The sequence below is a fragment of the Heloderma suspectum genome, chromosome 5 (genome assembly GCF_057233095.1).
Source record: "Heloderma suspectum isolate Gila_16-S chromosome 5, 16-S_ref, whole genome shotgun sequence".
Lineage (NCBI taxonomy): Eukaryota > Metazoa > Chordata > Lepidosauria > Squamata > Helodermatidae > Heloderma > Heloderma suspectum.
This window is the reverse complement of record NC_139462.1, coordinates 194,209,163-194,222,703: the sequence shown is the minus strand read 5'-3', so window position 1 is coordinate 194,222,703 and position 13,541 is coordinate 194,209,163. Positions and strand designations below refer to the sequence as shown.

The window sequence follows — 13,541 nt, the reverse complement described above, 5'->3', positions numbered from 1 at the left end:
AAGATTTGTTGAGACTTGCCGTCTTGTCACTGACAATGGCCAACCAGTTGTTTCTGAAAAGCTCATGTGAGATATCCCATGTAGTTTACATCAGCATCCTGTAATCAAATATACTACCTCTAAACATGGAAATCCCATTGTTAACTCTTAGTGTTCAATAACTACTGATAGAACTATACCTCATGTGTTTGTTCAGTCTCTTTTAAAAGGCTTGTCTCCAATTGGCTATTACACCATCTTTTAGCAGTGAATTTTATTAAGCTGATCGTGCCTTGTGTATGAAAAAAAACAATTGCCCTTTAGTCACTAGGTGACTAACAGTGCTATGCGTGTCTTGCAAGTAAGTCCCATTGAATTCCATAGTGCAATTCTAAATGTGCTTAGGACTGCAGTCTTTTTTCTTAATTTTGAAAGAGAGAAGCATTTGTCTATTCATTCTTTCCATACTGTTCGTAATTTTATAAATTTGTGTTATGTCACATCCTTAGTTGTCTTTTTTTTAAACTAAAAAGCCCCTACATCTTAAGCCTTTTTTCATAAATGATATGCTCTGATAATTCTAGAGGCCCTTTTTTTGTACTTTCTCCAATTCTTTGATATGCTTTTTAAGTTCTGGTGGCCAGGATTGTGCCAAGTATTCAAAATGTGGACACACTTTAAATTTATATAACACTGTAATATTCGCTGTTCTATTTAGTTTCTTTTCTAATAAACTGTAATAATAAATATGGCTTTTTTACGGAAACAGTACACTGAACTGGCTTTTTATTGAACTTTCTAAAGAAACCATAAAGCTGTCTCTTTCTTTTTGGTAATTACAGCCTTTTTAGATCTCAGCCTTTTGATTTTGAACAAGAATCTATCTCCCAGTTCTGCACTGAGGAACTTAGTCCCTCAAGCCAAAGATATTGTTCACATTACAGGATGGACAGGGCAGGAAAATATGCTGATTAGGCCAATTAAAGCTTCTGTTTAGCAGTGATACATGACAATGAGCATACTATGACAGTAAACTGAGACTTATAATGTAGCAAAGTGCGATATTTGCCAGGTGCTTTGCAGATATTTTGGGAAACCTAATATTAAACAGCCACATGTGGTAGAGAAATTTAAATATTTGGACTGATGTAACACTATTCTCTGGGTATTGCTTTGCAGAGAAACCCACCAGCAAGTTTTGTTTGCAGTTTAGTTATACAATGCAATATTAAAGTTAATACATACTAGATTGAATTATTGCACAAAAAATATCCAAACAAAATAGATGTAGGCTTTTTAAAAAGGCAGTATGATTTGGCTGATATGTAAAATGTATACATCAAGGTTAAAATCAAATAACTTCAATTAAACAGACACAAAGAAAAGCTAAATACAAGAAGCTAGAGACAGTGCCCTTTCTCCCATCTATTACCAAATTACCTTCAATAATGTGTTACATTACCTTTGAATCTCAGTATATAAAAAGCTAGGAATTACTGAGAATCTTGATCTACTAACGGTTAAGCCCAATGCTGCATTCATACTAGTTCTGTGGTCTTTAAAAAAAATCATGTGCAACACTGTCTTTAAAATTACCCTTGGGTGCCACTTCTTGAAACCTCTGAAAAACTGGATTACTTCTTTGTTTTCCTATTACAAGTATTGAGGTGCTTTTGTACCTAAAAAGATGTACCACAGAACATAGATGTTGTTGTCCTAGACCTTTTTACCCATATCAAAAGGAAGCACATCCTTAACTTTTAAAGCAATGCTTTAAATTGCTTTAAAATTAAATTAAACTTTTAAATTAAACTTTTAAAGCAATGTTTTAAACCTTCAAAGTTTTTACTTGAGGACCTGCTAGGTAGCCTCATTATGACAAATGCAATAAGAATTAGTTCATCAATATTTGATTTATACACATAAAAAAAATACACATACATTAGGTTATAATCTTATACCAAGTTACCTCACAGTATGTCCTAATGAACTCAATGGGGCTTACTTTTGAGTAGACATGTATACGATTGCACTGTTAATATATTTTAGATAAGATCATTAAGCCTTGGAATTGTTGTAATAAGATTACAAGCAGCCAAACAGCAGCAGCTTTATAGAAAGCATTGTTAGCTTAATTTAGTAGTTTAGTAACTGTGCAATCTGTATTTTTTATTTTTAAAAGCTTGCATGATGTAGGCTGCTACTTACTTTTTATGAAAACAGGTGATTTTATAATGCATAAAATCACAGGCACTCTTTTTTTCTTTAAATGTGCTGTTTGTTATGCCCCAAAAATATTATTGCATGCTCCCCTGTATTTTGTAACGTTTGGTTTATGCAGGAATATGCTGAATTTCAGTATCGGAGGAGGCACAGACAACGCCGACGTGGAGACATGCACAGTCTGCTTAGTAATGCTCCAGACCCCGATGACCCTAGTGAGAGCACGTTAGGTGAGGTTTTTCATAGGGTTTCTCCTCCTTTTGTCCTCTAAACTAGAAAGAGGAATTCAGTGGAGATATAGCCCTTTTCAAGCAAAGAATTCTTTAACATTTAATTGACAAGTGAAAAAATGCCAAACAAAGCAAAGTAATAAATGCCCATGTGTAGCCTTAGAGAATGTGCATTGTAGACATTTCATGTGCTTTGGGAAAGAAGTTAGTATAAAGCCATTTGGGGAGGTTCCCTCTTTCATAATATGCAGAAGGTCTGGTCAGATGATGTTCTTTTCCACTTCTGTAGAAGTAGGGTTCTTTGCTCATTGCTTTCAGGAGGTCTTTCTCTACTTCTGTTGTACACACACTCTGGAATATTGGCATGCTGTATTGATATTCCAGGAAGCTGCTTTATACCAGGTCAGACTGTTTCCCATCTAGCCCAGTGTTATCTATTCTGACTGGCAGAGGATTTCCAGGCTGAGGCCATTCACATCACCTGCTACCTGATGTGAATGGTAGAGATAGCAGGGATTGAACATGAGAGCTTCTGTATGCCAGACATGTGCTCTGCCGTGTGAACATTGCCCTTTGATTCTATTTTTATTCTGTTCTGATTAATAACCTTTTTTTATTCACAAAGTTCTGAAATAAAATACTGTCTCTACATAAAATACTCTTCCTTCCAAGAGCTAGTCCTCTAAACTGCTGAATTATTGTTGGTATTGTTTTGAAAATATACTAAATGGTCTGAGTAAATGCATGTACTCATTGTTAAAAAAGCAATGTTTGAAATCATGCAATTTATTCAGAGGTCAACATAAGAAAAACATGTAATTTATCAAGCTATATTCTGTCATTGTAAACCATGTTTTAAAAGATAGGCTTTCCTTTTTTCACAAAATGGTCTGCTACTCTGTCCTAAAGACCTGGTTCACATGAGGGTATCTATCTGTGGATCCTTTTCTAGTATGTTACGGTATCACTGGGTATCTTTCTCTAAACATATAACCTTTTTCCTGTATTTTTTATGCAACTAATATTGCCTTCACCCAGACAATTGTTCTGTTAGGTGCTACTATCCCATCATTTTATTACCAGGATGCCTTGTAGAGTTCCCTAGTCCATTTGGACTTATGCGATGCCAGTTCACACATTAAAATCTGTGAAATTTACAGGAAGAGTATATAAACACACACACACACAGTACTGTGCAAAAGTCTTAGGCCAACATTAGATTTGTTGTTTTAGCAGTGGTATAATGACCATATATAATTATTTTTCAGTCTCTTCATTAGAATACAACCAGAAAATACAGGAAATTTGTATGCAGTGTTCAACAACAGCCCCTTCATGGATCACTGCCTTGTTGTGGCGAAGGTGAAGTTGCGTAACTCGGTGAAGCCATAAGCTATGCCGTGCAGGGCCACCCAAGACGGACAGGTCATGGCGGAGAGTTCTGACAAAATGTGGTCCACTGGAGAAGGAAATGGCAACCCACTCCAGTATTCTTGCCAAGAAAACCCCATGGAACGTATCACAAGGCTAAAAGAGATGACGCCGGAAGATGAGCCCCTCAGGTCGGAAGGTATCCAATATACTACTGGGGAAGAGCAGAGGGAATTTCCAAGTAGCGCCAGAAAGAGTGAAGCGGCTGGGCCAAAGCCGAAAGGACACTCAGCTGTGGATGTGTCTGGTGGTGAAAAGAAAATCCGATGCTGTAAAGAACAATATTGCTTAGGAACCTGGAATGTCAGATCAATGAATCAAGGTAAGCTGGAGGTGGTCAAACGTGAGATGGCAAGATTGAACATCGACATCTTGGGAATCAGCGAACTAAAATGGACAAGCATGGGTGAATTTAAGTCAGGTGACCATTATATCTACTACTGTGGGCAAGAATCCCTTAGAAGAAATGGAGTAGCACTCATAGTCAACAAAAGGGTGGGAAAAGCAGTACTGGGGTACAATCTCAAAAACGATAGAATGATCTCAGTATGAATCCAAGAAACCCATTCAGCATCACAGTAATTCAAGTCTATGCCCCAACCACTGAGGCCGAAGAAGCTGAGGTTGATCGGTTCTATGAAGACCTACAACACCTTCTAGAATTAACACCAAAAAAAGACATCCTCTTCATAATAGGGGATTGGAATGCTAAAGTAGGAAGTCAAGAAATCACCGGGATAACAGGCAAGCATGGCCTTGGTGTACAAAATGAAGCAGGACAAAGGCTAATAGAGTTTTGCCAAGAGAACATGCTGATCATAGCAAACACCCTTTTCCAACAGCAGAGGAGGCGACTCTACACATGGACATCACCAGATGGTCAATATCGAAATCAGATTGATTATGTACTTTGCAGCCAAAGATGGAGAAGCTCTATATAGTCAGTAAAAACAAGACCTGGAGCTGACTGTGGCTCAGATCATGAACTGCTTCTTGCAAAATTTCAGCTGAAATTGAAGAACGTCGGGAAAACCACTAAACCGTTCAGGTATGACCTAAATCATATCCCTTATGAATATACAGTGGAGGTGAGGAATAGATTTCAGGGATTAGACCTGATAGACTGAGTGCCTGAGGAACTATGGACGGAGGTCCGTAACATAGTTCAGAAGGCAGCAACTCAATCCATCCCAAAGAAAAAGAAATGCAAAAAGGAAAGTGGCTGTCTGACAAGGCTTTACAAGTAGCTGAGGAAAGAAGGGAAGCGAAAAGCAAGGGAGAAAGGGGAAGATATATCCAACTGAATGCAGAGTTCCAGAGAATAGCAAGGAGACACAAGAAGGCCTTCTTAAACGAACAATGCAAAGAAATCGAGGAAAACAATAGAATGGGAAAGACTAGAGATCTTTTCCAGAAAATTGGAGATCTCAAGGAAACGTTATGTGCAAAGACGGGCATGATAGAAGACACAGAAGGCAGGGACCTAACAGAAGCAGATGAGATTAAGAAGAGGTGGAAAGAATACACAGAAGAACTGTGTACAGAAGAATACACAGAAGAACTATACAGGAAAGATCTGAATGTCTCTGATAGCCGTGATAGTGCGGTCACTGAACTTGAGCCGGACATCCTCGAGAGTGAAGTCAAGTGGGTCTTAGGAAGCATTACTAACAACAAAGCTAGCTGAGAGGACAGTATTCCAGCTGAGTTATTTAAAGTCCTAAAAGATGATGCTGTTAAAGTGCTGCACTCAATATGCCAACACATTTGGAACACTCAACAGTGGCCACAAGACTGGAAAAGGTCAGTTTACATTCCAATTCGAAAGAAGGGCAATGTCAAAGAGTGTTCAAATTACCGTACAATTGCGCTCATTTCACATGCCAGCAAGGTTATGCTCAAAATCCTACAAGCTAGGCCTTAGCAGCATGTGAACCGAGAACTACCGGAAGTACAAGCTGGGTTTCAAAGAGGCAGAGGAACTAGAGATCAAATCGCCAACATTTGCTGGATCATGGAGAAAGCAAGAGAATTCCAGAAAAACGTCTATTTCTGCTTCATTGACTACTCTAAAGCCTTTGATTGTGTGGATCACAACAAACTCTGGCAAATTCTTAAAGAGATGGAAGTACCAGACCACCTTACCTGTCTCCTGAGAAACCTGTACGAGGGTCAAGAAGCAACAGTAAGAACCAGACATGGAAGAACCGATTAGTTCAAAATTGGGAAAGGAGTACGACAAGGCTGCATATTGTCGCCCTGCTTATTTAACTTATATGCAGAGTACATCATGAGAAACGCCAGGTTGGATGAATCACAGGTCGGAATTAAGATTGCTGGGAGAATTATCAACAACTTCAGATACGCAGACGATACCACCCTAATGGCAGAAAGCGAAGAGGATCTCAAGAGCCTCTTGTTGAGGGTGAAAGAGGAGAGTGCAAAAGCTGGTTTGAAACTCAACATTAAAAAAACTAAGATCATGGCATCTGCCCCATCACTTCCTGGCATATGGAAGGGGAAGAAATGGAAGCAGTGACAGATTTTATTTTCTTGGCTCTAATCACCGCAGACGGTGACTGTAGCTATGAAATTAAAAGACGCTTGCTCCTTGGGAGGAAAGCTATGGCAAACCTAGACAGCATAGTAAGAAGCAGAGATATCACCTTGCCGACAAAGGTCCATCTAATCAAAGCTATGGTTTTCCCAGTAGTAATGTATGGCTGTGAGAGCTGGACTATAAGGAAGGCTGAGCGCCGAAGAACTGATGCTTTCGAACTGTGGTGCTGGAGAAGACTCTTACGAGTCCCCTGGACTACAAGGAGGTCAAATCAGTCCATCCTAAAGGAAATCAACCCTGAGTGCTCATTGGAAGGACAGATACTGAAGCTGAAGCTCCAATATTTTGGCCACCTAATGCGAAGAGAAAACTCCTTGGAAAAGACCCTGATGCTGGGAAAGATTGAAGGCAAAAGGAGAAGGGGACGACAGAGGATGAGATGGCTAGATAGCATCACCGATGTAATGAATATGAACTTGAGCACACTCCGGGAGAGAGCGGAGGACAGGAAGGCCTGGCGTGCTATGGTCCATGGGGTCACGAAGAGTCAGACACGACTTAACAACTGAACAACATCAACAAATTCAACAACAGAAAAAAAAATCAGAAAAAACAGCTTCCATAGGCTAAAGTGGCAAGTATTTAGTGTGACCTCCCTTTACACTAGAGTAACAGCAGGCGCCTGGCTCCCCTAAACCTAAATGGAATGGAACCCTAATTACTGTCATTGCTAACACCTGTATATGTCCTACTATTTCATGCCAAACTGACTGTGTGGAAAAAGGTCTTTTACACCAGGTTTGTGCAAGACATGCTTGAGCAGTACATACACATGTTGTATGAGTGTAATTCATTGGAAGCTTGCCAATAAGACCAACTTTCAATCACATCATTCCAGTCAAAATGCCAAAGATCACAGAATTGGGCAGACATAAAATCATATTTTTGCATCAGCGAGGCCACTCTCAAAGGGAAAATCAACAAACAAACTGGATACTCAAGATGTGGTATTCAAGCTGTTATAAAGAAATTTGAAGAACCAGAAGAGATCAAGGACAAAAATAAGGACTGGAAGGCCAAGAAAACTTTCAAAGTCTGATGAGAAGTTCCTCATAGTTTCTTCTTAGAGAGACCAGAGGAAGTCCAGCAGGGAGCTGGCTCAGCATCTGGCAGCTGCATCGGGATGCCAAGTTGACCCTTCTACAGTCCGAAGAAGCTGGATCAGGAATGGTCTTCATGGAAAGGCAGCAGCCAAGAAACCAGTTTTGCGGAAAGGGAACAGGGTGAAAAGGCTAAGATATGCTAAAGCTCACAAAGACTGAAATGAGGATCAGTGGAAAAGAGTATTTATGGAGTGATGAATCCAAGTTTGAAATTTTTGGGTCCAATCGTCAACAGTATGTGAGAAGAAGAGTTGGAGAGAGATGGATGAATGAGTGCTTGCGGCCTTCAGTGAAACATGGTGGAGTGTCTGTCCTGGTTTGGGGCTGCATTTCTTCCAGTGGCGTTGGCGATCTTGTCCGTATTGATGGGATCATGAATGCTGAGAAGTGCAGACAAGTTTTAATTCATCATGCCATTCCTTCTGGAAAGTGCCTGATTGGGAATGGTTTCATTTTTCAGCATGATAATGATCCCAAGCACACTGCTAATGCAGTGAAATCATATTTAGCGAGGAAAACAGATGATAAAACACTGACAGTCATGGACTGGCCTCCACAGAGTCCACACCTGAATATTATAGAAGCAGTATGGGATCACCTGGACAGAGAAAGAAATAAAAGACAATGTACATCTAAAGAACTCTGGGAAGTGTTGAAAGAAGCCTGGTATAATATACCAGAAGATTACTTCAGAAAACTTCAGGACAGTCTCCCCAAAAGAGTTCAAGATGTGCTTAGAGCCAAGGGAGGTCACACTAAATACTGACTTTTGCCTGTACACATTTCCTGTATTTTCTGTTTGTATCTTAATACAGAGACCAAAAAATAATTATGGATGGTCATTAAAACTTTGCTAAAACAACAACGCTGGTGGTGGCCTAATCTTAAACTGCAGACAAAATGTTGGGGTATTCAGCTAATGATAAACATGTGAGAATCAACATCTGAGTTCTCGTCCAAGTGCCTCCTCTGATGGCAACAAGGGACAGGGCCTTTTCAGTCGTGGAATGCCCTCCCCAGAGTGGTCCACCTGGCACCATCTTTGTGATCTTTTTGGCACTAGGTTAATTATTTCCTCTACTCCCAGGCATTTGATGGCATGTGATGGGCTTCTTAATTCTGTTTTATCAAGCATTTCTATCGTATTAATTGTTTTTAGCTGATTTAATTTTTTTTAAATTGTATGTTTTAATCCTGGTTGTAAGACACCTTGAGCCTTTTTCTGAGAAAGGCATCTAATAAATTTAAATAATAATGTTCACTCCAAAAATGTTTAAAATACATCCTTTGTCAGTCATAAGTACTTTGACTGTTCTCATTTCCTTTCAGTATGTGTGTGTGTATATATTTTAGTTCATTGGTCTCTGACAGAATTTGGGCTCAGATGAAGGAAGTTAAAAAAAATTTGGACTTGAGTGGAGGAAGCATGTTTTCTCAGTAAAATAAGAGGAAAATGTTTTGTACTGGTTTTTAAATGTTTATTTACTTTTTCCCCCCTTGGTTTTTGAGCAGATACCCAAGAAGGTGGTAGTAACAGAAGACATGGTAATTCCATGGTGAGTTCAGCTTCCATGAGTATCCTTCACAGCTCTTCTCTTCATGATTATACTCCTGTTAGTCGCTCTGAAAACCAGGATTCTCTGCAGGTATATTCCTTTGCTATGCTGTTTCTTTGCCTTGTACGTGTCTGCCTTCAATATCTGTCAGTTGGTTACGGCTGTTTAGAGTTAATGGTTTTTAGACCTTGCTTCGAAAGAGGTTTAATTGGAAGTAAATCCCATTAATTTGTATGGGAATGACCTCCAAGTTACCGTACTTTGGAGTTCAGTCTGACAGCTAGAGAGTATTAGCCCAGATTAAGCATTATAAAAATGTATAAACAATACAAACTCAGCTTGTCTTGAAAATGAACTTGGAAGCAGCTTGACAAAATTGGCTAATGTATATATAGAGCATTTCTTAATTTAAATATCTCTCATAGGCTCTGAGTTCCTTGGATGAAGATGACCCAAACATCCTGCTTGCTATTCAATTATCGTTGCAAGAATCTGGCTTGGTTATCGATGAAGAAACTAGAGACTTTCTAACTAATGAAGCTTCCTTAGGAGCAATAGGTACTTCTTTGCCTACAAGGTTAGACTCTGGTCCCATAAATATAGATAATCCAAGAGCTGCTCTCAGTAGCTCTGAACTTTTAGAACTTGGTGACAGTCTAATGAAACTAAGTGCAGACAGTGATCCCTTTTCAGCTGATCACCTTAGTTCTCATACCTTCAGTGATGCAAGAAGTGGCTTGTATTCAACATCTAGTGAAGCTGATTCAAGTGGCCAAGACCCAAATATAAATGAAAATCTTCTTGGAAACATAATGGCCTGGTTTCATGATATGAATCCTCAGAGTATTGCACTCATTCCTTCAGCAACAACAGAAACAGATGACAATTCACAGCAACCCAGTACTGAAGGTGGCTCAGGGGAGCAACCACAACTTCCCGATGTAACACAGGATCCTCTGGAGGAGCATGCACTTTTTGAGGATGCACTAAAAAATGAAGGCAGAGGAACCCAAACAGAAGAAAGTGCTGCTGCTGGGGACATGATTACAGGAGAAGCAGTGCCACAAAGCGGGAACTGTACTGGGGAGGCAGCCAGCCAACTTGATGCTTCAGGAGATATTTCAAGTCAGACATCTCCAACCTCAACTGAATGGACTGAACATGTACATTTGGTGTGATCACAAAAAGTTAGAATACAGGAATTGAAAATGGAGCCGCAGTGGCCAGCAGTACACTATGTGGAGTTAGCATTCTGGAGACTTTGGCCCACGTAAGCAGAGCTCAGTTCTTTACCGGTGTTGTAGAGATGGAATAAATAGGAATTCCCTTGAAGTTCTTTATGATGATTATGTGAACCTTTCAGGGAGTTTCCATTACACTTGATAGTAAGTGTCTTGCTTGCTTTGAAGAAAGAGGAATAGTTTGTACTCCACATTCCTAATACAATGCAGCATCTATTTAGCCTTAGGCTGGTGATCCTTAACTTGAAAGTATGGATTAAAGGCTTACTGAGACTCATTTGCATTATTGATCCTAAGAAATTTGCTCTGTTTTTCCCCTATTAAATTGTCTTTTAACAAAACAAGATTTAGTGGTATATTTTTTAATACCTTGCTTTTTTCATAGTCTTTCCTGAACTAATCTCTAACTAGCAGTGTGAATTGAGGTATATTATACTTCTCTTTAGTGCTGCTTCAGAATCCAAGGAATAGATATTATTTTCTGATTAAAATAAACTTTTTCATTTTTCATGTCTATTTACAGTACAGATGTGCCAAACTGTGAACAGCAAACCAACTTCAACACAAAAAGTATGCAGTATTGCTCTTGTAAAGCCAAGCCGTAATTCTTAGTGATGGAAAGACCACTTGAAAGAATTGTTTTTCCAAATTTAACTGGCATTTATTGCCATGGTGACTGCATTAACAGAACCTGTATCTTAAGTTAATTAAGCCTAATTCTGTTAAGAACAGTTATTTTAAACAGTTGATTAGCAGCAAATATGCTGTATTAAAAAGACACTTTAATGGAAGTGCAATCATAGTTCGTTTTTCATAATTAACAATGCATTCTATGCACTAATAGTGCACTTGGTTTTAATGGTAACATTTTATAAAATAAAGATATTTGAAATTTCCTTAAGTTAGAGGCATTCCCATAAGGTTTAATAATACATATTACATGCAACATGTTACTGTGCCTTTGCCTAACCCAAATAGATAGTTGCCACAGTTAAATGAGTAATAGTTATCTGTTCTGGAATTTACTATGCTATGAATTGCAAAAACCTCCATAAAAACCACTCATGGCCTTGCCTTTCCAGTAAATAATTACATAGGGTACAATCCTTCCCCATACAGGTGCAGTGCCCACACACAGAAGGATCTCCATAGAGCTCAACTGAGTCTTATTTTTCTCCCTCTGTTTCCCACCTCCAGCATGCATGTAAGGTATGTTTCTGCCTCTCATGTACCCATCCAGCCCTCTTGCTCTACTCAGTCATATTCTGGGAGTTCAAGCTTGCATAACTTAATTGAATGGAGAGGGAAGAACAGGAATAGGGAGGTGCACACAGATTGGTGGTGTTCTGCCATGCACACACTCTGAGAGGGAGGGGAGAAGTAGGACTCTTCAGAACAGCCTTCCCCAACATGGCGCCCTCCAGGTGTGTTGGACTAGAACGCTCACCATCCCTGGCCAGCACGGGAATTGCAGTCCAATGCATCTGGAAGACTGCTTTAGAAGAACTGTGCGCAGATCCCTCTGTATGCAGACGTTGTGTCTATCCAGGGAAGTATTGTACCCTAAGTGTTCAGAGATTTTATATAAATAGCAAAACACTACTGTGTATTCTTTAAATTGCACAATATTTGTTTGGTGTGTGGTTGCTGTTTCATGTATAAAGAAGAAAAACATAACTTCCCTAGTGATGTCCTACTGTGAAGAAAATTCTTGTTGAGGTTGGCTTAAAAGCATTAAAATCTCATTGTAGGTTACAGTGATGCAGTTCGTAATTTTAACTAGAAGAAATTGTTTAAATTACTATTTTGCTTGCATATAATCAAATCCTAGGATAACACAAGCAAAATAAGTGAAATGCTCCATTTTTATGTTTGACGATATGAGAGATCATCTGATGTCTGTTATAAAGGTTTCTCACTACTGATTGTATATAGTAAAGTATTATGATGGCAAATAAGGTTGTATGTATATTGATTACCATAAGATACAAGAAAAAGTGTTAACTCTTTTTCAATTAAAGATTATTGTTGGAATCTTACAGTCCCTGTGGCTCATAATACTAAATAACAACATATTAATTATTTACTCCAAAATTTAAAAAAATGTTTCTTCTGGAAGTTTCTTTAGAAGGAATAGTCTGCTGCTTTGTTACTGTATTCTGTAGATCCATTACATTTACTAGCTCGGCTTCTAATTGCCCTATCCTGAAAATATTGATGTTGAATTCCCTTTTTCCAGCCTTGGAAAAAACTATTTAAACAACTGTCTGGTATCAAATCCTCTTAAACAAAAATAGGTCTTGAAGATTTTGTCCTCATTAATTGGTCTTATACATTAATCGGAGATGCACATAATACAGCTTCCTTGAGTTATAATTTCCAAACAGGATGATTTTCATACAGATTTTGTGTATTGCATTAAGATGTCTTGCAAAGCTAAGAGAAGATATGTACGAGTGCTCTCTGTGATGATAGTGAAGTTTGTGGGTTCTGGTTTTTCTGTAACTTGGTTTAGATTGTGCAGTATATTCCATTGTTTCTGTGTTAACTTTATTCTGAGCATGAAATTTAGCATATTAAATTTGTATTTTCTTGGTACTTATTTAAGATTTAAGACCACCCCAGTAATTGAATTTACAATTCAGAAAGAAAGTTTGGCAAGCCTATTTTGTAAACCAATTAATTTTATAATGTAAAAAAATACTCTAATCTTGAAAATGCTATTTGCACTTTCATAGTCTATACTTGATACATTCCCACTTTATATACAGTAGGATATTACAACCATGTAGATGTTTGGCCAAATGAACGCTGTTAATAATATGTAAAATTCTTTGATTAAACATTTATTACTTAAACTAATTTCATTCTGGTTCATTACTTGTACGCCTCTTTAGCAAATCTTGGGTTAGATCAAAGAACCGTAAGTGGAAGGAAAATAGCAGCTCACAGTGTTCTGCAAGAATAGATGGGTTCAACAGCAGTTCTTCTTCATGGGCTCTATGCATCACACATATGGGCTCTGCGCCTGCACAGAGCCTCGATTCAGGAAACTTCTATAACTCAGGAGTTTTAATGTGAGCCCTCCCTGTCTCAGTGTGCACATCCTCAGCGGGTTCCCACCTATTCCCTCAGTTCTCTTCTGATGCCAATGTGAT

General features: G+C 38.7%; 1 protein-coding gene across 9 annotated transcripts in view; it reads left to right on the top strand.

The window, feature by feature from the left end:
• Positions 1-11,626, top strand: part of ANKIB1 (ankyrin repeat and IBR domain containing 1) — a 123,828-nt gene extending 112,202 nt beyond the window's left edge. For 6 of the 9 annotated variants that reach the window (XM_084858860.1, XM_084858861.1, XM_084858862.1 and 3 more), the window contains 3 exons: positions 2,321-2,432; positions 9,099-9,232; positions 9,568-10,727. In XM_084858860.1, coding sequence (XP_084714986.1) covers positions 2,321-2,432; positions 9,099-9,232; positions 9,568-10,320 — 999 coding nt within the window. In that variant the 3' untranslated portion in view covers positions 10,321-10,727. Of the gene's footprint in view, positions 1-2,320; positions 2,433-9,098; positions 9,233-9,567; positions 10,728-10,906; positions 11,097-11,502 lie in introns of those variants that run through there. The other 3 variants (XM_084858869.1, XM_084858868.1, XM_084858865.1) reach the window with 3 other exon arrangements.
• The last annotated feature ends 1,915 nt before the right edge of the window (positions 11,627-13,541 follow it).